Source organism: Balaenoptera musculus, chromosome 16 (genome assembly GCF_009873245.2).
Source record: "Balaenoptera musculus isolate JJ_BM4_2016_0621 chromosome 16, mBalMus1.pri.v3, whole genome shotgun sequence".
NCBI lineage: Eukaryota > Metazoa > Chordata > Mammalia > Artiodactyla > Balaenopteridae > Balaenoptera > Balaenoptera musculus.
The window spans coordinates 28,661,744-28,689,732 of NC_045800.1; the positions used below are offsets into that span (position 1 = coordinate 28,661,744).

General features: G+C 40.9%; 1 protein-coding gene across 4 annotated transcripts in view; it reads left to right on the top strand.

Annotated features, from left to right (window-relative positions):
- Positions 1–27,989, top strand: part of CPN1 (carboxypeptidase N subunit 1) — a 48,887-nt gene that overhangs the window by 11,185 nt on the left and 9,713 nt on the right. For 2 of the 4 annotated variants that reach the window (XM_036829306.1, XM_036829310.1), the window contains exons 1-7: positions 1,409–1,843; positions 12,313–12,512; positions 18,015–18,170; positions 20,647–20,829; positions 22,047–22,158; positions 24,125–24,264; positions 25,904–26,003. In XM_036829306.1, the coding sequence (XP_036685201.1) occupies positions 1,624–1,843; positions 12,313–12,512; positions 18,015–18,170; positions 20,647–20,829; positions 22,047–22,158; positions 24,125–24,264; positions 25,904–26,003 (1,111 nt within the window). In that variant the 5' untranslated portion in view covers positions 1,409–1,623. Of the gene's footprint in view, positions 1–1,408; positions 1,844–1,923; positions 2,099–12,312; positions 12,513–18,014; positions 18,171–20,646; positions 20,830–22,046; positions 22,159–24,124; positions 24,265–25,903; positions 26,004–27,989 lie in introns of those variants that run through there. The other 2 variants (XM_036829307.1, XM_036829309.1) reach the window with 2 other exon arrangements.

A 27,989-nucleotide genomic window follows, 5' to 3' on the forward strand; every position in this document is an offset into this window, starting at 1 on the left:
CTACTACAAATAATGCCGCTATGAATATTCTTGTGTACAAGTCTTTGTTCTCTTGGGTAGGTACCCAGGAGTGGAATTGTTGTGTTGTATGGTAAATTTATAGTTAAATTTTGGGTGGCTGTACTTAATTATTTTTATTTATTTTTTAAAAGCACCTTTATTGACATATAATTTGTATACCATAAAATTCATCTGCTTCCTGTTTACAATTCAATGAATTTTAGTGTATTTACAGAGTTGTACAGTCACCACAATCTAATTTTAGAACACTTCTATCACCCTAAGAAGAAATCTTGTGCCCATTTGTAGTCACTCTGCATTTTCACTCCTAGCCCTAGCCAACCTCTAGTTTACTTTCTGTCTCTGTATGTTTGTGTTTTCTAAACATCTCCTATGAATTGGATCATATAATATGTGATCTTTTGTGTCTTCTTTCACTGAGCATAATATTTTTAAGATTCATCCATCTTGTACAATGTATCAGTACTTCGCTCCTTTCCATTGTCAAATGATATTCCATTGCATGGATATGCCATATTTTGTTTATCCATTCATTAGTTAATGGATATTTAGATTGTTTCTACTTTTCTATTGTGGATAATACTGCTATGAACATTTACATACTAGTTTTTGTGTGGATATGTGTTTTCATTTCTCTTGGGTAGATACCAGGAAATTGCTGGATTGTATAGTAAGTATATATTTAAACTTCTAAGAAACTGCAAAATTGTTTTCCAAAGTGGCTGCACCATTTATATTCCCATCGGCAATATATGAGGATTCTAGTTTCTCCCTATTCTTGACAACACTTGTTATTGTGTCTTTTTGATTATAGCCATTCTAGTGGATGTGATGTGATATCTCATTGTCGTTTTAAGTTGCATTTCCTTAATGACCAATAGTGTTGAACATCTTTAATGTGCTCATTAGTCATTCATATATCTACTTTAGTTGAATAAAATGTCTATTCAAATCTTTTCCCCACTTTTAAATTGGGTTATTTGTTTTATTACTGGGTTGTAAGAGTTCTTGATTTATTCTGGATATATTGTCAGATACATGATTGACAACTGTTTTCTCCCAACCTGGGGCTCACCTTCTCATTTTCTCAATGGTATCTGTTGAAAGATTTTTGAGGAGAAAAGGGACAAAACAGAGCTGTGCTTCGGAAAGATAGGATGTAGAATGGATCAAAAGGACAGAGTGTTCTATTTTAATACCCTTTCCTATATTGTAATATAGGGAACAAGGACAGGCCAAGCTTCTCAAAATTCTCCGGGAATCAAAGGGTTATAAGCAGCTATTTATTGAAGCCTGTTTACAGTCCAGTTAATCAGTAAACCAGAATCAGTGAAACTACCCAATCTGAAGAAGTGCAAAAACCTTTCAAAAGGTTTTCATGGATTAGGAGAGGCAGAGAAATGGGGGAGGGGAGATGAGTGCCTATTCCAGAGCTACATAAATAACTTCTGGCTTTGGAGGGACAGTTCTGAACTTTCTTCCCAGGCACTGTCACACTGGTGTTTACTGGTGGGAAACTAGGAGAAGCTGGTTCTTGGCCCTTGGATTTTTACTGGGAGAAGCGGGGCCCATTTTAGTGAGTCTCTGAAAAAGCCCAGCAAGATGTCAGACCTGGTCTCAATTTTCCTCCAGCTCCTTCTCTTCAAGTTGGTTGCCCCGGTAACCTTTCGCCACCACCGCTATGATGACCTCGTGCGGACGCTGTACAAGGTGCACAATGAATGCCCCCATGTCACGCGGGTTTACAGCATTGGGCGCAGTGTGAAGGGGAGACACCTCTACGTGCTGGAATTCAGCGACTACCCTGGAATCCACGAGCCCTGTAAGCCCTGAGCATGTGTCTTAAAGTGTGTGTGGGCAGGACCTTTCCCTTACAAATCCAGTAATTGGGGTGGTTTCTGGGGAGGTCCCTGGACCCCTCCACCCATAAAGTATCACCACTTCCTCAGCCTGGGCTAAGTATTTCCTTGCTTAGCCTACAAACTGGCCCTGCCTCTGGGGAGCTGCAACCCCATTTCAGGCTCCAGTCTGTTCCTCCTTTTTGGGTTCTGTTTGCTCAAGACCTTAATGGTAAAAGGTGAGTCTTCTTCCCTGCTCCCTTCCCATCCCCCCACCTTCCCTCCCATTACCCTTCTTTCTTCCTTGCTGTTACTATTCTGCCTTTCTGTATCCAATGCCTCTGGAGAAACAATTAGCCCTTCTAGTTCTGCCAGAGTTTAGGATAGCTCTTAGGGGAATGACGGTGTACTCAGAGTATGGGATCCTGGAGAGAGTTTGAGGTTTGGGGTATTCATCTTATTCATTGCATTATTTGTTGTTAGTTTGTTTCTATTATAAAAGCCATCCATGTTTGGATTAAAGTAGAAATTAGATAAGGAACAAACCTCACCCATAATCGCACCACTCACAGATGACCATCGTTAACATATTGATGTATCTCCTTCCAGACTTTCTTCTACGCATGTTTAAGCCACCTCCTCTTACACACACGTCATTTTTTTAATAAAAATGGAATCATACTATATCTGCTTTTCTCATTTCATAGTCTTTGATGAGTAGCATGTCTGTAAATGTAGATCTACATTATCATTTTTGGCTGCATAATATTCCATGGTTGCAAGTTTGTATTTAACAGTTCATTTATAGATGGGCATTTAAGTTGTTTCTACTTTACTGCTTTACTTACAGCAATTGTGACATTCAAGTACGTCAGTTCCTCCTTCAAACTGTCAACCTCAAGTCTCTTTTCCTCTCCACTTCCTCACCCTTCCCCCTAGCCCAAATTCCATCACAGCCTGCCTAAATGATTGCACCAGGCTCCTGACCGTTCTCCTAACACCTAACGGCCACCACTGTCTAAACCTTTCATTTAAGACACAGATGCTAGATGTCCAAATACTGATATAATCCCCTCCCCCCTTGCTTAAAAACCTTCAGTGGCAACCTCACACCCAGTGGATTCTGTCCATGACAGCTTCAAACTCTTAAGTGGCCAGTTTGGGGGAGGGGGGAGAGGGGGATGGGAGGCTGGCTCAAGGAATGCTACGTGATTAGGTGACGATAAGGGCCTTGCTTTGAAAATGCACTTGCAGAGCAAACACCCTGCTTTTACTCAGGTCGTGTGTTCATTGTGGAAGCTTGTGGGTGCTAATGGACATTGTAGGCTTAGCCCCCCACTCCATGCCCCTTTCTTGGTGCCCTGTCTACTTTCTAGCATTCAGTGCCTTTCTTGAAGCTTTTCATACTATTGTACCTCACTGATCCCTCTTTTCTCTGATGCCCTATCAACGGTACATCCATTCATTCCTTAATTATTCCACAAGCATTCCTGATGATCTACTCAATGTAAGCACTTTGGTAGACTCTGAATATAGCACAGAGAATAAAACAAAGACTCTGCCCTCAGGGCCTTAATTCTAGCGAGGTAAGACTGGCAATAAATAGGTAACTAAATAAATATATATTATACCAGATGAAAATAAGTGCTATTGAGAAAAAGAAACCAGGAAGGAGAGATAGGGAGTTGTGGACAATTGTGGGTTGAGTGGGGGAGGGGGTGTTGCCTTTTAGGAAAAGCTTCTCCTTCGAGGTGATTTTTGAGTACGTGATTGAGGTGCCATACTGATACTGGGAAGGAAAACACTGCACAGGGGGAAGAGCCGGAGCATGCTTGGCATGTGTGAGGAACAGCGTGGAGGCCCCTGTGGCTCCAGGAGAGTGAACCAGAGGAAAGCAAGGTCAGAGCAGAGCTGTCGGGGATACCGGGCAGGAGGAGATCACGTGGGGCCTTACAGGCCTCTGCAAAAATTTTGGCTTTTGCTCTGAGTGAAGTGAGAAGCCGTTGGAGGGTTTTAAGCAGAGGAGTGACATGATCTGACTAAAAATTTTAAAAGATCACTCAGAACAAGGGTCAGCAAACTAGAGCCTTGAGGGCCAGCTACCTGTTTCTTTGTTGTTTGTTTTTTTTTAATTTTTTTCACACACACACACTGTATTTTATTTTTACAAGAGATAAATAGACTGACACCAAGCATTGTACATGGATGACCACAACAAAAGCAACAATGATTGCAATTACCAAACACGAAACACACTCATACTATGTCATAATATTGACATTCAGTCCAGTAATCCTCCACTGTAACAGCTCCTTTACTTTGCAGTGAAAATTGATTTGTATATTCTTTGCCTCTGAGTCCTTGTGGGATTTTTTTTTTTAATTCAAACAGAAAGTCACAAAAATTATAATCATCTTCATCAGTTCACTCAGTCCCATGTAATTAATTTTTTTTTCATCTTGATCTTTTGTTAGCACTTTTATGAGTTCATCAGTTTTTCATTAGAGTTCTGAAAATGTTTTTTCATTCAGTTCAGCAGTACAGTCAGTTACCAGAAACCTGTACTTGTCAGAGTCTTTTCCATGAATTCCTTGAAGATGAAACCCTTTTATAGGAACATATTTGCAAAAGCATCAGAGTACACCCAGAACTGTCTGTAAATGACAAAAGACTTAGAAATGACCACGGTTAAAGATTTGATGAAAGTTCATAGTAATGCAATTGACAAGGAAATTTAGTTATTTCTGAGATATACATTTTAAATAAAAATTAGAATTATGACTTATAACATTATACCAGAACATATAAGATTTTTAGAAATTTCATGTAATGTCTGAAACATTTATATTAACATATTTCCATACAAATAACCCAATGAAACTTTAGTATTAATTGTTTTGTTTGTTTGTTTTTTTATACTGCAGGTTCTTATTAGTCATCAGTTTTATACACATCAGTATATACATGTCAATCCCAATCGCCCAATTCAGCACACCACCATCACCACCCCACCGCAGTTTTCCCCCCTTGGTATCCATATGTCTGTTCTCTATGTCTGTGTCTCAACTTCTGCCCTGCAAACCGGCTCATCTGTGCAATTTTTCTAGGTTCCACATACATGCGTTAATATACGATATTTGTTTTTCTCTTTCTGACTAACTTCACTCTGTATGACAGTCTCTAGATCCATCCACGTCTCAACAAATGACTCAATTTCGTTCCTTTTTATGGCTGAGTAATATTCCATTGTATATATGTACCACATCTTCTTTAGCCATTCGTCTGTCGATGGGCATTTAGGTTGCTTCCATGACCTGGCTATTGTAAATAGTGCTGCAATGAACATTGGGGTGCATGTGTCTTTTTGAATTACGGTTTTCTCTGGGTATATGCCCAGTAGTGGGATTGCTGGATCGTATTGTAATTCTATTTTTAGTTTTTTAAGGGACCTCCATACTGTTCTCCATAGTGGCTGTATCAATTTACATTCCCACCACCAGTGCAAGAGGGTTCCCTTTTCTCCACACCCTCTCCAGCATTTGTTGTTTGTAGATTTTCTGATGATGCCCATTCTAACTGGTGTGAGGTGATACCTCATTGTAGTTTTGATTTGCATTTCTCTAATAATTAGTGATGCTGAGCAGGTTTTCATGTGCTTCTTGGCCATCTGTATGTCTTCTCTGGAGAAATGTCTATTTAGGTCTTCTGCCCATTTTTGGATCGGGGTGTTTGTTTCTTTAATATTGAGCTGCATGAGCTGTTTATATATTTTGGAGATTAATCCTTGGTCCGTTGATTCGTTTGCAAATATTTTCTCCCATTCCGAGGGTTGTCTTTTCGTCTTGTTTATGGTTTCCTTTGCTGTGCAAAAGCTTTGAAGTTTCATTAGGTCCCATTTGTTTATTTTTGTTTTTATTTCCATTACTCTAGAAGGTGTGTCAAAAAAGATCTTGCTGTGATTTATGTCAAAGAGTGTTCTTCCTATGTTTTTCTCTAAGAGTTTTATAGTGTCCAGTCTTACATTTAGGTCTCTAATCCATTTTGAGTTTTTTTTTGTGTATGGTGTTAGGGAGTATTCTAATTTCATTCTTTTACATGTAGCTGTCCAGTTTTCCTGGCACCATTTATTGAAGAGACTGTCTTTTCTCCATTGTATATCTTTGCCTCCTTTGTCATAGATTAGTTGACCATAGGTGCGTGGGTTTATCTCTGGGCTTTCTATCTTGTTCCATTGATCTGTATTTCTGTTTTTGTGCCAGTACCATATTGTCTTGATTACTGTAGCTTTGTAGTATAGTCTGAAGTCAGGGAGTCTGATTCCTCCAGCTCCATTTTTTTCCCTCAAGACTGCTTTGGCTATTCGGGGTCTTTTGTGTCTCCATACAAATTTTAAGATGATTTGTTCTAGTTCCGTAAAACATGCCATTGGTAATTTGATAGGGATTGCATTGAATCTGTAGATTGCTTTGGGTAGTATAGTCATTTTCACAATATTGATTCTTCCAATCCAAGAACATGGTATATCTCTCCACCTGTTGGTATCATCTTTAATTTCTTTCATCAGTGTCTTATAGTTTTATGCATACAGGTCTTTTGTCTCCTTAGGTAGGTTTATTCCTAGGTATTTTATTCTTTTTGTTGCAATGGTAAATGGGAGTGTTTCCATAATTTCTCTTTCAGATTTTTCATCATTAGTGTATAGGAATGCAAGAGATTTCTGTGCATTAATTTTGTATCCTGCAACTTTACCAAATTCATTGATTAGCTCTAGTAGTTTTCTAGTGGCATTTGTAGGATTCTCTACGTATAGTATCATGTCATCTGCAAACAGTGACAGTTTTACTTCTTCTTTTCCAATTTGTATTCCTTTTATTTCTTTTTCTTCTCTGATTGCCGTGGCTAGGACTTCCAAAACTATGTTGAATAATAGCGGTGAGAGTGGAGATCCTTGTCTCATTCCTGAGCTTAGAGGAAATACTTTCAGTTTTTCACCATTGAGAATGATGTTTGCTGTGGGTTTGTCGTATATGGCCTTTATTATGTTGAGGTAGGTTCCCTCTATGCCCACTTTCTGGAGAGTTTTTATCATAAACGGGTGTTGAATTTTGTCAAAAGCTTTTTCTGCATCTATTGAGATGATCATATGGTTTTTCTTCTTCAATTTGTTAATATGGTGTATCACATTGATTGATTTGCGTATATTGAAGAATCCTTGCATCCCTGGGATAAATCCCACTTGATCATGGTGTATGATCCTTTTAATGTGTTGCTGGATTCTGTTTGCTAGTATTTTGTTGAGAATTTTTGCATCTATATTCATCAGTGATATTGGTCTGTAATTTTCTTTTTTTTTTAATTAATTATTTATCTATTTATTTATTTTATTTATTTATGGCTGTGTTGGGTCTTCATTTCTGTGTGAGGGCTTTTCTCTAGTTGTGGCAAGTGGGGGCCACTCTTCATTGCGCTGCGCGGGCCTCTTATTATCGTGGCCTCTCTTGTTGCGGAGCACAGGCTCCAGACGCGCAGGCTCAGTAACTGTGGCTCACGGGCCTAGTTGCTCCGCGGCATGTGGGATCTTCCCAGACCAGGGCTCGAACCCGTGTCCCCTGCATTGGCCGGCAGATTCTCAACCACTGCGCCACCAGGGAAGCCCTGTAATTTTCATTTTTGGAGTATCTTTGTCTGGTTTTGGTATCAGTGTGATGGTAGCCTCATAGAATGAGTTTGGGAGTGTTCCTTCCTCTGCAATTTTTTGGAAGAGTTTGAGAAGGATGGGTGATAGCTATTCTCTAAATGTTTGCTAGAATTCACCTGTGAAGCCATCTGGTCCTGGACTTTTGTTTTTGGGAAGATTTTTAATCACAGTTTCAATTTCATTACTTGTGATTGGTCTGTTCATATTTTCTGTTTCTTCCTGGTTCAGTCTTGGAAGGTTATACCTTTCTAAGAATTTGTCCATTTCTTCCAGGTTGTCCATTTTATTGGCATAGAGTTGCTTGTAGTAGTCTCTTAGGATGCTTTGTATTTCTGCGGTGTCTGTTGTAACTTCTCCTTTTTCATTTCTGATTTTATTGATTTGAGTCCTCTCCCTCTTTTTCTTGATGAGTCTGGCTAATGGCTTATCAATTTTGTTTATCTTCTCAAAGAACCAGCTTTTAGTTTTTTTGATCTTTGCTATTGTTTTCTTAGTTTCTATTTCATTTATTTCCGCTCTGATCTTTATGATTTCATTCCTTGTGCTAACTTTGGGTTTTGTTTGTTCTTCTTTCTGTAGTTCCTTTAGGTGTAAGGTTAGATTGTTTACTTGAGATTTTTCTTGTTTCTTGAGGTAGGCTTGTATAGCTATAAACTTCCCTCTTAGAACTGCTTTTGCTGCATCCCATAGGTTTTGGATCGTCGTGCTTTCATTGTCATTTGTCTCTAGGTATTTTTTGATTTCCTCTTTGATTTCTTCAGTGATCTCTTGGTTATTTAGTAACGTATTTTTTAGCCTCCATGTGTTTGTGTTTTTTACGTTTTTTTCCTGTAATTCATTTCTAATCTCATAGCGTTGTGGTCAGAAAAGATGCTTGATATGATTTCAATTTTCTTAAATTTACTGAGGCTTGATTTGTGACCCAAGACGTGATCTATCCTGGAGAATGTTCCATGCGCACTTGAGAGGAAAGTGTAATCTGCTGTTTTTGGATGGAATGTCCTATAAATATCAATTAAATCTATCTGGTCTATTGTGTCATTTAAAGCTTCTGTTTCCTATTAATTTTCTGTCTGGATGATCTGTCCATTGGTGTGAGTGAGGTGTTAAAGTCCCCCACTATTATTGTGTTACTGTCGATTTCCTCTTTTAGAGCTGTTAGCAGTTGCCTTATGTATTGAGGTGCTCCTATGTTGGGTGCATATATATTTATAATTGTTATATCTTCTTGGATTGATCCCTTGATCATTATGTAGTGTCCTTCCTTGTCTCTTGTAACATTCTTTATTTTAAAGTCTATTTTATCTGATATGAATATAGCTACTCCAGCTTTCTTTTGATTTCCATTTGCATGGAATATCTTTTTCCATCCCCTCACTTTCAGTCTGTATGTGTCCCTAGGTCTAAAGTGGGTCTCTTGTAGACAGCATATATATGGGTCTTGTTTTTGTATCCATTCAGCAAGCCTGTGTCTTTTGGTTGGAGCATTTAATCCATTCACATTTAAGGTAATTATCGATATGTATGTTCCTATGACCATTTTCTTAATTGTTTTGGGTTTGTTTTTGTAGGTCCTTTTCTTCTCTTGTGTTTCCCACTTAGGGAAGTTCCTTTAGCATTTGTTGTAGAGCTGGTTTGGTGGTGCTGAATTCTCTTAGCTTTTGCTTGTCTGTAAAGCTTTTGATTTCTCCATCAAATCTAAATGAGATCCTTGCTGGGTAGAGTAATCTTGGTTGTAGTTTCTTCCCTTTCATCACTTTAAGTATATCATGCCACTCCCTTCTGGCTTGTAGAGTTTCTGCTGAGAAATCAGCTGTTAACCTTATGGGAGTTCCCTTGTATGTTATTTGTCATTTTTCCCTTGCTGCTTTCAATAATTTTTCTTTATCTTTAATTTTTGCCAATTTGATTACTATGTGTCTCGGCGTGTTTCTCCTTGGGTTTATCCTGTATGGGACTCTCTGCGCTTCCTGGACTTGGGTGGCTATTTCCTTTCCCATATTAGGGAAGTTTTCGACTATAATCTCTTCAAATATTTTCTCTGGTCCTTTGTCTCTCTCTTCTCCTTCTGGGACCCCTAGAGTGTGAATGTTGTTGCGTTTAATGTTGTCCCAGAGGTCTCTTAGGCTGTCTTCATTTCTTTTCATTCTTTTTTCTTTCGTCTGTTCTGCAGCAGTGAATTCCACCATTCTGTCTTCCAGGTCACTTATGGCGTTCTTAGGCGTTCTTCTGCCTCAGTTATTCTGCTATTGATTCCTTCTAGTGTAGTTTTCATTTCAGTTATTGTATTGTTCATCTCTGTTTGTTTGTTCTTTAATTCTTCTAGGTCTTTGTTAAACATTTCTTGCATCTTCTCGATCTTTGCCTACATTCTTATTCCGAGGTCCTGGATCATCTTCACTATCATTATTCTGAATTCTTTTTCTGGAAGGTTGCCTATCTCCACTTCACTTCACTGTTTTTCTGGGGTTTTATCTTGTTCCTTCATCTGGTATATAGCCCTCTGCCTTTTCATCTTGTCTATCTTTCTGTGAATGTGGTTTTTGCTCCACAGGCTGCAGGATTATAGTTTTTCTTGCTTCTGCTGTCTGCTCTCTGGTAGTTGAGGCTATCTAAGAGGTTTGATGGGAGGCTCGGGTGGTGGGTCCCAGCTACCTGTTTTGGTAAATAAAGTTTCACTGAAACACAGTCACACCCATTTGTTTTTGTATCATCTATGTCTGCTTTCACTGGAAGCATTGAGTAGCTGCAGTGAAGACAATATAGCCCAGGAAGCCCAAAGGATTTACTATCTGGTCCCTTACAGGAAACGTTTGCTAAACACTGACTCAGGAGAATAGACTTGCATGGCTGGGCAGATGCAAGGAGTTCAAGTAGGAGATTTATTGTAGTAATCCACACTTGTGATTGTGGGACCTTGAACCAAAATGATGACAGTGGTTGTTAGGAGAAGTGGTTGTATTGTATTCTGGATATACGGAAAGTAGAGACAAAAGAATTTTATATTGAATACCTCCTAAGAGGAAGGCACTATGGTAGGTTCTACAGGGCAGTCGTTCCCAAACTTATGGATTTCACACACACAAATATATATATATGGGAGATCAGAGGGGACTAAAATAGATTTTCCAAATTTTATTTTACTGAACAAGGATGTTGAAGACTACTACCTGCCATCTGCTATCCCCATCCTTTCGTAAAATAAAGGATAACTTAACACCAAGAAAAGTAAGAAAGACATGATAAGATTAAAGAAATACACTAAAATTAAAGAATGTACATGATAGAAAATCCACCACACAGTCCTTATGGGTTATAGACATTCCTTTGGGAAAGACTGTTGTAGCAGGTAAATAACAATGGATTGTATCCTAAAGAAAGTTTAAAATGGCATACATTGCAAGGGCCAGGTCCGGTAAGGAAAATAGGACATGTGCAAAATTAGCCAAAACTCAGAGTAGAAGGTGGTATCATAAAAGGGAAGTTTAATAGCAAGTTCACTCCCAGCAAGGAGAATCCAAGATGGCTTCACAGAGTAAGGAGCATTTGAGCCTAGATGGATGGTGAGGAGGGCATGGAAATGTGAAGATGAAGAGACACAGAATCAGAAAAGGCATGAAGGCAAGAGAGTGCTGGGTGGGGGCTTCCCTGGTGGTGCAGTGGTTAAGAATCTGCCTGCCAATGCAGGGGACACGAGTTCGAGCCATGGTCTGGAAAGATCCCACATGCTGCCGAGCAACCAAGCCCATGCGCCACGACTACTGAGCCTGTACTCTAGAGCCCACGAGCCACAACTACTGAGCCCACGTGCCACAACTACTGAAGCCTGCGCGCCTAGAGGCTGTGCTTCGCAACAAGAGAAGCCACCGCAATGAGAAGCCCGCTCACCACAAAGAAGAGTAGCCCCTGCTCGCCACAACTAGAGAAAGCCCGCGCATTGCAACGAAGACCCGATGCAGCCAAAAATAAATAAATAAAATAAATAATTAAAAAAAAAAGAGTGCTGTGTGGAAGGGAAATCACTTGGCAAGGGCTTTCTCCTTCCTTTTAAAACAGGGCAAGAATGATTTTTTTTAAGTGGTTCTAGAGGCTCCTCTCATGACCTCAGTTCTAACTTCAATTGAACAGTTAGCATAGCCAAAGAAAAGACTAAGGAATGAGACATACATAGACTCCTTCCTACTCTGTGCCTCAAGACACAGCATTCTCAGATATGAAGGGGAGATTTTAACCTGAGTACCAAGAAAATTAAATTTTCAACTGGTGCAATTAGGAATTGTTATGCTATAACCTGGAGGACTTTAGGCCAGCAAATCTTGGAAAAGCACTATCCTTATCCTGAAAAGATTTGTCTCTGAGAAGCATTAAGCTACCTCAGTGCCACCTGGACTTTGACCTCCATTATTAATCTGCCAGGTGACCTCAGACAAGTTACTTAACCTCTTCCATACCCAGTACCCTCATCCTGAGGCTAATAATGCCTACTTTACAGGTTTTCTGTGAAGATTAACAATAACATAAATGCCTAGTACACAGCAGGGTTTTAATAAATAGTAGACATTATTATCCGTGGCATTTGTAGTTGCAGTTTGTTCAAAGGGGGCACAGGGATTATTGGAAAAGACCTAACAGAAGCATGAGGTTTTCTTTTATTCATTACTGAAAAAGAGGGGAAACGTCCCTTTGCATGGTTAGGAATTAACTACACTCGTAAGCTTTCCCCATCTTCTTTATGTGTGTTTCTCTCACTTGCAGTGGAACCGGAAGTCAAGTATGTGGGGAACATGCACGGCAACGAGGTGCTGGGCCGCGAGCTCCTGCTGCAGCTGTCGGAGTTTCTGTGCGAGGAGTTCCGCAACAGGAACCAGCGCATCGTCAGGCTGGTGGAGGGCACGCGCATTCACATCCTGCCGTCCATGAACCCCGACGGCTACGAGGTGGCCGCAGCCGCCCAGGTACCGAGCCCCAGGGGGAGGCCCTGAGGAGAGCAGAGCCGTCCTAGGGAGTAAGGAAAAACCGGGAGACCAGAGGTGTCCTCTCTGTCCCACTGTAAATGCCACGATGTGATAGAGGAAAAGCTGGAGAAATAGAATGAAGTGTGAAGATGGGTTCAGCACTGTAGCACCCTATGCAATGAATGGGGGTTCTCTCTGAGTCTCAGTTCCCTCCCTCCCCCGCCTTTCCAGCTGAGTTCTCCATTTCATTGTGAGGATGAGTGAAGCAGTATCAGCGACAACATTTTATCAACTGGAAGGTACTGAACAGGTGTGAAGGGATATTGCAAAACGGCCCTTCTTCCCTGAACTTTTAGCTTCCAACCCTAAATCTTCTTCTTCCCACACTACACTTACATTTGCATTTGGGGGGAAAAGAGAAAGAATGAGCTTTTCTCAGAATTGTGGGGTGGCGGGTTAGTCCTGTTATAGATTCTTCATACTTTATTCCATCTCTGTACGGCTTTTTTCCTCTACTAGTATAGTACTCAGCCTTTGAATTCTTTATTTTAGAGTTACAATTGTTCAGGGGACAAATAAAAAAAAGTGTTTATGGGCTTTATTTCCTAACATAAATTCGAAATATCAGTGTGCCTAACTTTAAGTCAGTGATTCTTTTGTGGCTGTGCATCAGAATTGTAGGTGAAGATTTTTGAGATACAGGTTCTCAGGTCCTCTCCCTAACCCAAATCTACTGAATGAGAATTTTCAGTGGGTGAGGGCAGGCATCTGCCTTACACAATGGATATGTTCCTTTAAAAGCTGTATTTAAACCTGGTTTGTTTGGGTTTTTGTTTTTTTTTTTTTGGAGGGGGGTGTAAATGAAAGATTCTTTTTTTTCCATTTAAAAATATGTTTATTGGGGGTAGTCTTAAAATGTTTTTTATGTTTAAGACTAGACTTCACTACTTTACTTTTTTTTTTTATAAATTTATTTATTTATTTATTTTAGCTGTGTTGGGTCTTCATTTCTGTGCGAGGGCTTTCTCCAGTTGTGGCAAGTGGGGGCCACTCTTCATCGCGGTGCGCGGGCCTCTCACTGTCACGGCCTCTCTTGTTGCGGAGCACAGGCTCCAGACGCGCAGGCTCAGTAGCCGTGGCTCACGGGCCCAGTTGCTCCGCGGCACGTGGGATCCTCCCAGACCAGGGCTCGAACCCGCGTCCCCTGCATTGGCAGGCAGACTCTCAACCACTGCGCCACCAGGGAAGCCCTACTTTTTTTTTTTTTTTAATTTTGCTTTTATTGTGGTAAGAGCACCTAAGATGAGATCTACCCTCTTAACAAAATTTTAAGTGTACAATACACTATTGTTGATTATAGGTAAAAGGTCGTACAGCTGATCTCCAGAACTTATCTATCCTGTTCAACCAAACCTTTATATCCCTTCATTAGTAACTTCCCATTTCCCCCTCCTCCCAGCCCCTGGCAATGACCTTCCACTCTCCGATTCCATGAATCTGACCACTCTGTCCCATACAAGTGGAACCACTCAGTATCTCTCCTTGAATGGCCCATCCTGGTTTAAGCCTACTAGAGGACAGGGCTGAGGGGTGAGGAGAAGCAGGGAGGGTAATGGAGCCAAGATGTTGAGGCAAACACAAATTTGACCCTTTCAATCTTACAACCTCCTGCTGACATGACTCAACAAATGAAAAAAAAAAAAACTTTGTCCCCTCCCCCACTGCCCCCAACTGGAAATCAGAGAGATGGACATGAACATGCCTCGAGACTTGAGTTTCCAAAAGAACAGGACAATTTGAGAGTGCTGTAGGGGTGAACCCAACCTGGCCACTTTCCTTCTAGTGGCCCTTCCCTGTATTGCAGTGGGGAGACTGGAGAAGCCCCTCAGACCTGCCCACATCTTTTGTGCAGTGAAGTGGGGGTGGGAGGAGGTGGAGAAAACCCCTGCCAAATCCTAGAGCTGTCTCTGGGGAGCCAGTCTCTGCTCACCTGCTACATACTTGTTCAAAGGGAGCAGATCCTGAACCTGAACCCAAGAGAGGACCCATTGGGTTCTCAGATTCCCAGAGCTACGTGCCGTACCCAGAGGAAACCTGTCTGCATGGCTACACAGGGAAGACCTGCCTGGCCACCTAAATTTAAAGGCACCTGTAGGTAAGGTAGAATAATATGGCTTCACCTCCCAAAGATAGTCAAGTCCTAATCCCTGGAACCTGTGAATATGTAATGTTACATGGCAAAGGGAATTAAGGTTACAGACAAAATTAAAGTTGTTAATCAAGTGACCTTAAAATACCCTGGATTATTGGGTGGGCCCAGTGTAACCAATCACAAGCGTCCTTTAAATGTGGAAGAGGAAGGCAGAAGGTCACAGGCAAAGAGAGATTTGAAGATGTTCTAGGGAAACAGATTCCCCTAGAGACTTCAGAAGGAACACAGCCCTGCTGACACCTTTAGGTCTCATGAGACCCATTTCAATCTTCTGACGTCCAAAACTGTGAGATCATAAGCTTGTGCAAGGTTAAGCCCTAAGGTTGTGGCAATTTGTTACAGCAGTAATAGGAAGCTAATAACTGAGCCCTGTTTATGGGAACTTCTGTTAAAGGAAGTCCTTACTGCCAGCTTAACTAATGACCCGGTGTGAGTAGTAAGTCAGCTGATAGGTAAATTAGCATAACTGTTAATATGGACAGTTATGAGTTAACGCTGACATAAATCAGCAAGCAATGAAAACCCCTGGAAGCATAATGAAAATTATTATCTCATAGAAGTGAACAATCAAACTCCAAATAGAAAAATCATATAAATGTTTTCCACTGGAACAGTAGTGATGTAGGAGACTTAAGAGAATGTCAAAAAATATGTTTTCAATGAGATCTAAGAATAAAATGCGAGCACGATGCCACGAAAATAGAGAAATCTGAGAACAATAAAGAGTTCTTAGAAAAATACGAGAGTAGTAGTACATCTGTGAGTTTTTAGCCTCCTAGTCCATGCATTCACCCTACCTCCAGTAATGGCCACCAGTTTGGGCTCTCCCCTCTCAGTCCACAGGGCTCCAGTGGACACTATTCTTCTTCTCCAAAGCCAAACAAAACACCAAACAGAATTTCAGTTTTGCAAGAGACTGTGAACTTATCTCTATTCTACTGCTTTATGTATTTTAATTATTTATGTAAATATCTATCTCCCCATATATACCATGAATTCCTGGAAAGCTAGCATAATGTCTCATGATCTCTTTCCCTAGTGTCTTTCAGGGGACTTTGAATAGAGATAGACCTAAATAGATATGGATTGATTAAATGGATGGATGAATGAATGAATACATGACCAAATAAAAGATGAAATGTGAAGTGTGAGCAGAGAGGTTAAGGGATCCACGAAGTTGATATTGCTCAGAAAAAAGATAATCAAGGATCCTAAGTAAAAATAAATAAATAAAGGGGGGGATGGTTTCCACTTTGGAAAACAGTTTAGCAGTTTCTGAAAAAGTTAAATATGGACTTACTTTATGATCCAGCAGTTCTACTACTAGATATTAGAAATGAAAACATGTGTCCACACACAGACTTATACACAAATGTTTGCAGCAGCATTATCCACAATAGCCAAAAAGTGGAAACAAACCAAATGTCCATGTACTGGGTTTAATAGTATCCCCTCTGCCCCCTCCAATTCATGTCTACCTGGAACATATGAATATGACCTTGTTTGGAAATAGGGTCTTTGCATATGTAATCAAGTTAAAGTGAAGTCATACTGGATTAGGGGACCTAAATCAAATATAACCGGTGTCCTTATAAGAAGATAGCAATTTGTACTCAGAGACACAGACATACAGGGGAGAAGACTATGTGATGATAGAAGTAGAAATTGGAGTGAGGCACCTACAAGCTAAGGGACGCCAAGGACTGTCAGCAACCACCAGAAGCTAGAAGAGTCAAACAAGGATCCTCCTCTAAAGCCTTTAGAGAGCATGACCCTACTTGATTTCAGACTTCTAGCCTCCAGAACTGTGAGAGAATACATTTCTGATGTTATAAGCCACCTAGTTTGTGGTAATTTGTTACAGCAGTCCCAGGAAACAAATACAGTCTATTAACTGGTGAATGGATAAACACAATGTGATAAATCCATATAATGGAATTATTCAGAAATAAAAGGGAATGAAGTCCTGATACATGCTACAACATGCAGGAACCTCAAAAACATTTTGCCCAGTGAAAAAAACCAAACATATAATATATGATCCCACTTACTGAAATGTCCAGAAAAGGCAAATCCATAGAGACAGAAAGTGATTACCTAGGGGTGGAGTAAAAATGAGGAGTGACTGTAAATGGGCATGAGGTTTCTTTTCAGGGTGATAGAAGTATTCTTAAATTGGGGTAAAAGTTGCACAATTCTGTAAGCATACTAAAATTCTTTGAATTGTACGCTTAAAATGGATGAATGTTGTGGTATGTAAGCTATATCTATCAATAAAACCGTTTTTAAAAAATAGGGGTTCCCACCCTCCTACACTGTTGGTGGGAATGTAAACTGGTGCAGCCACTATGGAAAACAGTATGGAAGTTCCTTAAAAAACTAAAAATAGAGCCACCATATGATCCAGCGATCCCACTCCTGGGCATATATCTGGAAAAGATGAAAACTCTAATTTGAAAAGATACATGCACCCAAGTGTCCATAGCAGCACTATTTACAATAGCCAAGACATGGAAACAACCAAAGTGCCCATCGACAGACAATTGGTTTAAGAAGATATGGTATAAATATCCAATGGAATATTACTCAGCCATAAAAAGAATGAAATATTGCCTTTTGCAGGAACATGGATGGACCTAGAGATTATCATACTAAGTGAAGTAAGTCAGACAGAGAAAGACAAATATTATAAGTGATAAGTGATATCACTTATATGTGGAATCTAAAATAATATACAATTGAATCTTTATATAAAACAGAAACAGACTCAGACACAGAAGACAAACTTATAGTTACCAAAGGGGAAAGGGATGGGGGAGGGATAAATTAGGAGTATGGGATTAACAGATACAAACTACTATACATAAAATAGATACGCAACAGGATTTACTGTATAGCACTGGGAACTGTAGTCAATATCTTGTAATAACCTATAATGGAAAATAATCTGAAAAAAATACATATATAACTGAAAAAATTATACTTTCTCGCTGCAAATACCTCTGTCATTCTGATTAAATAGACATAAACAATATTTTTAAAATAGGGGTTCCCATTATCCTGAAACACCCTCCTTTTGTTAGAGCTTCTCCTGGGATCTCTACCTCCAGCATGTGGTTTATAGGGAAACTTGAACCATGCCACTGAGACTTTGGATGAGTTAAAGGAGAAAATGCTACACTGTTTAATAGATCGAGCTAATATGTAAAAAAAAAAAAACTATACAGTGTTCTTCAAATAGAGCATTCAGTCTGAAACCTTCATCTTTCATTTCTTCCTTTTCCCACTAGGACAGGGACATTTCTGGGTATCTGGTTGGCAGGAACAATGCAAACGGAGTGGACCTGAACCGCAACTTCCCTGATCTCAATACCTACATCTACTACAATGAGAAGAACGGAGGCCCCAACCACCACTTGCCCCTTCCAGACAACTGGAAAAATCAGGTATAAGACAAAATTTGCAAGCAGAAGCAGGTAAATCAGCATCTGGAATTTCTTCCCTGAATCTTCACATAAACTAAATATGCAATAATAAAGCATCAACCCAATTCTGTGCTAGTCTGTCCAGAGCAATGCTAACTATAACATATGCCTCTTCGTATTTTTTCCCTCCCTGAGAATAGAGCCCTTCACTGAGCACATGATATTTGATGTTAGTGGTGAGAGTGGCAAAGGAGGTGAAAGTGGTATCGTACCGCTGCACAGCAGTTTATAATTCTATAGAATTCTTTCTCAGCTAGCGTTTCAGTTGATCATCGTAACACTCTGGTAAATGCATCAAGCAGTGTTATCCATCCCCGTTTTACAGATAACACTTATAGAAAAAATAATTTAAACTCACACAGCTAGTAATTGGTGGACTCAAGATTAAAACCCAGGTCTTCTGACTCCTCATCCAACATTCTTTCTACTGCACTGTACTGTCGACAGAGAACTGTAACATTCTAAAGAGAAATCTCTCTTACATGTGATGAACTGTACGCTTATCAACAATTAGCTAGAGAAAGAGGTTAGGGAGTCTCACCCTCAGAAGAGAAGTTTTTCTTCTTCTCTTTCTGTATGACCCTTGACTACTTTACCATACTCTCATTTCCCTTGCTTTCTCAATCAGAGGATCCCATTTGATGCTCCCAGACCTCTTACCCCTTGGTAATGCGAATGGTTTCAGCCTGATGGTCATCCTGTTCCTGGGAATGACTCTTGTCATCCTTGGAGCATCACCACCACCCTGTTTCTTACACTGTGTGGGCTAGTTCTAAACATTCTCTGTGAATATCTAAACTTAGAGACTGGGGAGAGAAAATTAAAGCAAGTGGAAGGCTTTATATTGGGAGTTTCTAGATGGAATATTATCAGGTTTTTCCCCTTGGAATTGAAGCAAAAGTCATGCCGACATGTTTAGATTTTGGATAGCAGCTATGCTCTTGGCTCAAGCAAATAATACATCAAAAATAACTTTGCACTCGTTGACGTATCCAGCCAGAAGGATGTTCTGATTGATTAAACTTGTCTACATAAAATAAGGTAATTGAGCCAGTAACAATTAGACTCCCACTGGCTCCTCTGTCTGCATCTTAGAAGGAAAAAAGACAATGAGAAGTCCCTCTTGCTCTTGATGGTCCAGGAACAGTGAGAGGCTGGCCTCCTTCTGATGGATGGAGGGTTAGGACATGGAGAAAGGACTGCTTTAAAGAATCTGAGCCCTGGTCACAGAGCTGGACCGGTGCCTTTGGGATTATATCCATTCTGATTGGGTGAGACTCAACATTATTCGTTCAGTCTCCCTTGGAATAGAAAAGATGGGGGCCTTCACAACTGACCCTTGGTCCAGGACGAGCCGTTAACACATTAACACCACATAACCTCTAAGCACATCCATCTTGAGGGGAGGAAAAACAGTGAAGACTGTAAATTATTTACTTACAACTCCAGTAGATTCAAGGCTTTCTTTAGAATACTGTCACTCACTAGCAATATAATCCGCAATAGAAATCTGCAATAGAATGGGTGGAATCTCACTACTTAGCCAAGACTGGCCCATATTACAGTATGTCTAATTCATGAAATTTGGGTATGACCACAGGAGAACAGTCCACATGTCAACAACACAGCAGATGTGTTGGGGGAAGGAGGAGGTTGAAAACCATTGCTGTAAACCAGCAATTTTCAGATATATTTACTAGAACCCTAAATTTCTACAGAGGAGCTCCAGAAGCTACTGGAACAGTGGGTAAATTGGAGGACCCTTTCTTTGTTGCCAGAGGAGGCCAAACTGGGACTTTGCGCTCTCCAATTCATGTTACCCCTCTTCAAACTGCTCTTTTTCTCCCTCTCTCTCTCTCTTTTTTTTTTTTTTTTTGGATAGACTTCATTTTTGAGCAGTTTTATATTCACAGCAAAATTGAGTGGAAAGTACAGAATATTACCATATATTCCCTGCTTCCCATTATCAACATCTCCCACCAGAGTGGTACATTTATTACAGTGATGAACCTGCATTGACTTGTCATCATCACCCAAAAGTCCATAGTTTACATTAGGGTTCACTCTTCATGTTGTATATTCTGTGGGTTTTCACAAATGTATCATGACATGTATCTATTTTGCATCATGCACAATAGTTTCACTGCCCTAGATGACCTCTTTTCAGCTATTGAATACTGGGTTTCCATATGAGATTTCATTTTAAACAAGTGTTCCATTCACTTAATTTGTTAAACTATCACGCAAAAGATCAAAATTTCCCCATCTGCACTTCTCATATCTGGCAGGATTCTCTTTGCTTTATTCAGACATGCCATCCTCTCAGGCCACTTCCTGTCAGACATGCCATCCTCTCAGGCCACAACCAGACAAACTCATGTAAACAGCCATCTGGCTTCAGTTGCAGCTTCACCGCCAAGCTCTCATCTCTCCTCAGGTGGAACCTGAGACCCAGGCAGTGATCCAGTGGATCCGCTCCTTCAACTTTGTCCTTTCAGCCAATCTCCATGGAGGAGCAGTGGTGGCCAATTACCCATATGACAAGTCCCTTGAGCACCGGGTCCGAGGTTTCCGCCGCACTGCCAATACCCCCACGCCTGATGACACACTTTTCCAGAAGGTATGCAGTATGGCTGCCTGTCCAGCCAGAGGAACTTGGGGCTTAGGAGAGTGACTGAGGTCAAATCAGTAACACAGGACCCGGTTAGGAATGAACGAACAGAAAATGATTGAAAACACCTCCTGCTCGTTAAGAGCTTACAATCTAGTATATTAAATTTTGTTTTGAATAATAAGGCATAAATTCATGAAAAAGTAAATAAATAGGAGAGCTTTTTACAGTACAGTTACCAAAATGTAAAAAACTACTTAAGCTAATGACAAGCAAGAAATATGCCAAAAGCCTAATAGTGCTGGTGGTAAGCTAGAGCATTAAATGTGAATTTGGGGGCTCTAATTTACGGTTTTATGGTAATATGGCTATATTAATGAAAAATAGACCATGCAGGTGAAAAAGGTTTACATAATAGTTCAAAACAGCAATAGAATAAAATTAACAGATTAGTTATTTTATAGTTAATATTATTAATAATATATAATTAATATAATGATAACATTACTTAGTATCTCAATTTTTTTCTTTTTTGGGGCTGTACCTCGTGGCTTGCAGGATCTTAGTTCCCCGACCAGGGACCGAACCTGGGCCCCAGCATTGAAAGTGTGGAGTCCTAACCACTGGACTGCCAGGGAATTCCCCTATAATGATAACATTATTAATTCAACAGTTAATGAATTACATAGAGAATAACACCAGTTGTTGCTTTGCAAAGCAAGTATATTATTCCATTTTCTTCTCTAGTAATCTCATTTTGTCCGCTGTTATAAAATAGTAATGAAAGAGAATTATAGAGATTTTGAATATATTCCTCTCTTTCCAACACACATCTCTCACCCCCAATACATAATTCTTTTTGTCACGAAGGCCTATCTTTCTTGCTTCTTGATTTCTCTTATAAAACTCGGCTGGAAAATGAGGTACACCTCATTGAGGTACACCTAGAAGAGAGCTTATACATTATCGAGTGCTACCCCTCACTTTGCACTTGAAGAAATTTAGGCCCAGTATAGTGGGAAAATCAGAAGATAGGTCTCCTAACTCTAGTCCACTCCACGCACACACACCCCATCTCTCTATTCCTTCTAGTATTTTCTTTCGCTAAAGCAAATAATCAGTTGTTACACCTAGTGGGTTTCTTGGCCTCACCCTGCTTCTGAGTATGAGCATTGCCATATGAGTTGGGGATACTCAAGGTCATTTTCCACCTGCTTTACCTGTAGCTGGCCAAGGTCTACTCCTATGCACATGGATGGATGCACCAAGGTTGGAACTGTGGGGATTACTTCCCAGATGGCATCACCAATGGGGCTTCCTGGTATTCTCTCAGCAAGGGTAAGAAGAGTGCTAGGCACAAGAGTGCTGTAAGCTGAAGTAGAATGGGGTTCGTTTCTCCTTTTAAATTATCATTCTTTTTCACAGGGAAATGACAGGAATGATATTTTGCACTCAAGTAGAGATCTGAAAAATGGGAAGTCTTAAGTTGGCATTTAACATCATCTTGTGATTCTTTTTTTTTTTTTTAAGCAGATATTCATTTTTAATTAATTAATTAATTAATTAATTAATTATTTTTGGCTGTGTTGGGTCTTCGTTTCTGTGCGAGGGCTCTCTCCAGTTGCGGCAAGCGGGGGCCACTCTTCATCGCGGTGCGCGGGCCTCTCACTATCGCGGCCTCTCTTGTTGCGGAGCACAGGCTCCAGACGCGCAGGCTCAGTAGCCGTGGCTCATGGGCCCAGCCGCTCCGCGGCATGTGGGATCCTCCCAGACCAGGGCTCGAACCCGTGTCCCCTGCATCGGCAGGCAGACTCTCAACCACTGCGCCACCAGGGAAGCCCCATCTTGTGATTCTTAAAATGGAGGTCGGGACACCTTGTGGTCCTTTAAAACTGGTGGTTTACATAGTGGATTAGGGCATAGGAAGGGAATAATGCAGTCAAGTGGTTAAGAGCGTGGGTTCTAAGGGTACACTGGGCCGAAACCAGGCTTACCCATTCACCATTTATGTGGCTTCAGGCTAATTACTTAACTTCTCTGTGCTTCAGTTTCCTCATCTGTACTTTAAGAATAACACTACTTGCATTGTAATTTTGATGTAAGTATTAAATAATGCACATAGAGGATTTGGAAATGCCTGGTTTATAGATGTTAAGGTTTTTCCGTAGTAGCATGAAGTATGCCGCACGTAGCAAAGAAGGAGAGATGCTGGCCCGGACACAAACAGTTCCTCTGATATGTGCTCTCTGTACCCTGCCTACCCATCTCCCATCAGAAGGGGTTTGCTGTGGACATTGGCCATTGATAACTTAGCAGAAACCTCCAGCAAGAGGCTTCTCTCTATTCCCTGGGCTTTTCCCATCACTGAGGGTCAAGATAGAACCTCTGTTCACAGACCTTCAGTAGATAGGGAACCTAACGTTAGGGAGGAGGCTGAAGCAGGAAGCCAGGTTCTCTTAGGAATCATGTTGCAGCAGCTGTCTTTCCCCATCTTGTCACATCTGACCTGTCAGAGCCCAGGTAGCAGAAAACTCACTGTAGAGGGCTGAGCTGATGGCTGGTCCTATGGAGAGTGGGCAGGAGGAAGGTTAGGGAGTCATCATGTACTGGGAAGGCGGTAGACTTATCGTGGCCGAAAACTGACTTGAACCCAAGGCAAGATTTTTTTTTTTTCAAAGACAGATATATATTTATTACCTTTTGTCACGGAAAGTTTAAAAATCACTGAACAAATACGATAATTTTTTAAAAAAACACCTTACCTTTAATATTCATGTGGAACATCAAGTAGCATCATGTATTACTGGAAGTTTATAAGACTAGATAACAGATTTAAGAATCATCTTCCTTGTCACTTTACTACATCTACCAATATCTACCAATAGTTTACTGTTAACTTAAGCCAAGGCAAGAAGATTGAACTTTACTTTCTTTAGTTTGCATTAGGAAAGCAATAAGTACCCCCTCCCAAATTTAAAATATAAAATATACTTTTTTGAATTATACTTGTTCCTCCCTTTCCCTTCCCATCCTCTGGGAAAGCATGACCCACTGCCTCCCCTGAGAATCATTACCCTAAATTAAAGGAGTGCAATTCCAAGATCATGAAGTTTGTATCAAAATGATAGTATGGTCTCTAGACCAGCATCATCAGCGTCACCCGGAAACTTGTTAGAAATGTAAATGTTCACTGAATACATACTGAATCAGAACCCTGGGGTTAAGCCCCAGCAATCTGTATTTGGCATGGGGTGTTGGGTGGGAACCTGGTTGTACAAATCTGCCACCGCCCTCTTTCCCTTAGGAATGCAAGACTTTAATTACCTCCATACCAACTGTTTTGAGATCACGCTGGAACTGAGTTGTGACAAGTTTCCGCGGCAAGAGGAATTACAGCGCGAGTGGCTGGGTAATCGGGAAGCCCTGATTCAATTCTTGGAACAGGTAAATCCCATTCTTTAACATTCCTGGTTACAGAAAGGGAAGTGTTTTCTGATGGTAGGCAAGGTGTTTTGTGTGACTCAGGTCTGACTTTTGCTCTGACTCATTACAATAGATCTCAGCTTCTCTACCAGTGAAATTAATTCATTCAACATTGTTGAGCACAACTATCTGTCAGAGACTGTACTATATGGTCGGGATTAAGAGTAAACAAACAGGGCATCCCTGGTGGCGCAGTGGTTGAGAATCCGCCTGCCAATGAAGGGGACACGGGTTCGAGCCCTGGTCCAGGAAGATCCCACATGCCGGGGAGCAACTAAGCCTGTGCGCCACAGCTACTGAGCCTGCGCTCTAGAGCCAATGAGCCACAGCTACTGAGCTCGAGTGCTACAACTACTGAAGCCCGCGCGCCTAGAGCCTGTGCTCCACAACAAGAGAAACCACCACAATGAGAAGCCCGCTCACCGCAACGAAGAGTAGCCCCCACTCACCGCAACTAGAGAAAGCCCGCGCACAGCAACGAAGACCCAACGCAGCCAAAAATAAAAACAAATAAATAAATAAATTTTAAAAAGAAGAGTAAACAAACAACAAAATATCTCTGTATATATGCAGCTTATATTCTAGTGAGGAAGAGACAGACAATAAAGAAGAAATAAAATAAATTTTTATAACATGTTAAATGCAAAATGCTTTCAAGAAGGCCCTTACAGAGAAAGTGACATTTTAAACAGACCTTAAGAGGTACGGAGTAAACCACAAAGATATCTAGGGGAAAAGGGGCTCCCTGATGAAGTCACAATTGCAAGTGCAAGGCCAACAGCAAGTAGATGAAAAGATGCTCAAAATCATGAGGGAAATGTAAATCAAACCCACAGTGAAATACCACCTCACACTCATTAGGATGGCTGCTATACAAAAACAAATTTACAAACAATGACAGAAAATAGCAAGTGTTGGCAAGGATGTGGAGAAATTGGAACCCTGGTGCAGTGTTGGTGGGAATGTAAAATGGTATAGCCACTATGAAAAACAGTGTGGTGGTTCCTGAAAAAATTAAAAATAGAGCTGCCATATGATCCTGCAAAACCGCTTCTGGGTATATATTCAGAAGAACTGAAAGCACGATCTCAAAGAGATGTTTGTATATGCATGTTCATAGCAGCATTGTTCACAGTAGCCAAAAGGTGAAAGCAACCCAAGTGTCCATTGATGGATGAAGGGGTAAACAAAATGTGGTATAGATACACAATGGGCATACAGCCTTAAAAAAGAAGGAAATTCTGTCATATGTTACAACATGGATGAACCTTGAGGACATTATGCTAGGTGAAATAAGCCAGTCCCCAAAAAAACAAATATGGTATAATTTTACTTATATGAGATATCAAGAGTAGTCAAATTCATAGAGATAGAAAGTAGATTAGTGACATGATTTGACTTAGATTTTAACAGGATCACTCTGACTGCTCTATTGAGATTATTGGGGATCGGGGTGAGACCAGAGAGACCAGTCAAGGGTCTATCACCATAATCTTTGTGAAGATCAAGTGCAGAAACACATGGGAAAGGGCTTCGTGGACTCTCAAACACTGCATAAAGGTTTTATGAGCATAACTATACACTATAAACTTTCCTACAGGTACACCAAGGCATCAAGGGAATGGTGCGGGATGAGAATTATAATAATCTTGTGGACGCTGTCATTTCTGTCAGTGGGATTAACCATGATGTCACTTCAGGTAGGTGGCCACTGCTTAGTGGGGTGAGAAGGAAGCTTTCACTCCCTCACCACCTTCAGCATAATCAGGAGGCCAATTTGTAAGCCAGTGAGACCAGCAGGGACATCAAGGACACTGGGGGTGGTGGATTGGAGGAAGGAAGGATAACAGGATTGAGGACAGGAATTAAGAGGCAAGGCCCAGGAAGATGTAAATGTAACAGCTCTCTCAGCATTTAGGAGTCACTGCCTCATACAACTTTGTTAGGGGTGTTTCCTGGGTTTGAGGTTATTAATAGCTCACATACTGGTGTGGAAGGGCTAGAAAAAAAAAAGACTGTAAAACTGATGTTTAGTCTTGTCCCTGAGCCAGGCATTTCGCTACACCTCCGTTCAGGGAAAAGTTAGTAAAAGGCATTCCATAGGCTCGCTGCAGGGCAAGATTGATGGTGGGGGCAGATCTCAAAGCCAACTTGGAACCTTCTAGAATGGTACAGAATATCTCACGGCACAATGGTGTTGCCAACTGCCCCAGCCCAATTTGATCAGGTTTGGGGTTGTTTGTTTGGTTTTTAATGTAGAGCAGTAGCTGCCAGTGGTTAGGGGCAGGTGAGATTTGCCTTCCTCCCCCAGCCTTGATACCAGCATGCTCAGCCACATTTCACCATGCAGGCTGTACCAAGCAGGCATCTTACAGCTCAGACAGTCTGTTTAAACTAGATGAATCTCAGCTTTAAGGAGATAACTTATATTCTTTAAGGTGATCCCAACACGTCTTACATGAACAGTTCATTCAAGGCAAAGGCAACAACATTCTAAAGGTAGAATTCTGTAGCCCCAGAGTCAAGCATCAGACACCAGAATCCTCCAGCTCAGTGACTGGAGCCAGGACTGTACAGGGAACCAAGCTTTGGAATCTGTAAGAGCTTCAGGGCCTGCTAGATTCTTTCTTTCTTTCTTTCTTCCTCCCTTCCTTCCTTCCTTCCTTCCTTCCTTCCTTCCTTCCTTCCTTCCTTCCTTTCTTTCTTTCTTTCTTTCTTTCTTTCTTATTACTATTATTATTTTTTGGCTGTGTTGGGTCTTCCTTGCTGTGCGCAGGCTTTCTCTAGTTGTGGCGAGCAGTGGCTACTCTTCGTTGCAGTGCGTGAACTTCTCATTGCGGTGGCTTCTCTTTGTTGCGGAGCGCAGGCTCCAGGCATGTGGGCTGCAGCAGTTCTGGCACACGGGCTCAGTAGTTGTGGCTTGCGAGGTTAATTGCTCCGCGGCATGTGGGATCTTCCTGGACCAGGACTCAAACCCGTGTCACCTGCATTGGCAGGCAGATTCTTAACCACTGTGCTAACAGGGAAGTCCCATAGATTCTTTTTTTTTTTAATTTAATTTTATTTATTTTTTTATACAGCAGGTTCTTATTAGTTATCTATTTTATACATATTAGTGTATACATGTCAATCCCAATCGCCCAATTCATCCCACCCCCCAACCCCCACCCCCCGCCGCTTTCCCCCCTTGGTGTGCATACGTTTGTTCTCTACATCTGTGTCTCAATTTCTGCCCTGCAAACTGGTTCATCTGTACAATTTTTCTAGGTTCCACATATATGCGTTAATATACGATATTTGTTTTACTCTTTCTGACGTACTTCACTCTGTATGACAGTCTCTAGATCCATCCACATCTCAACAAATGACTCAATTTCGTTCCTTTTTATGGCTGAGTAATATTCCATTGTATATATGTACCACATCTTCTTTAGCCATTCGTCTGTCGATGGGCATTTAGGTTGCTTCCATGACCTGGCTATTGTAAATGGTGCTGCAGTGAACATTGGGGTGCATGTGTCTTTTTGAATTATGGTTTCCTCGGGGTATATGCCCAGGAGTGGGATTGCTGGATCATATGGTAATTCTATTTTTAGTTTTTTAAGGAACCTCCATACTGTTCTCCATAGTGGCTGTATCAATTTACATTCCCACCAGCAGTGCAAGAGGATTCCCGTTTCTCCACA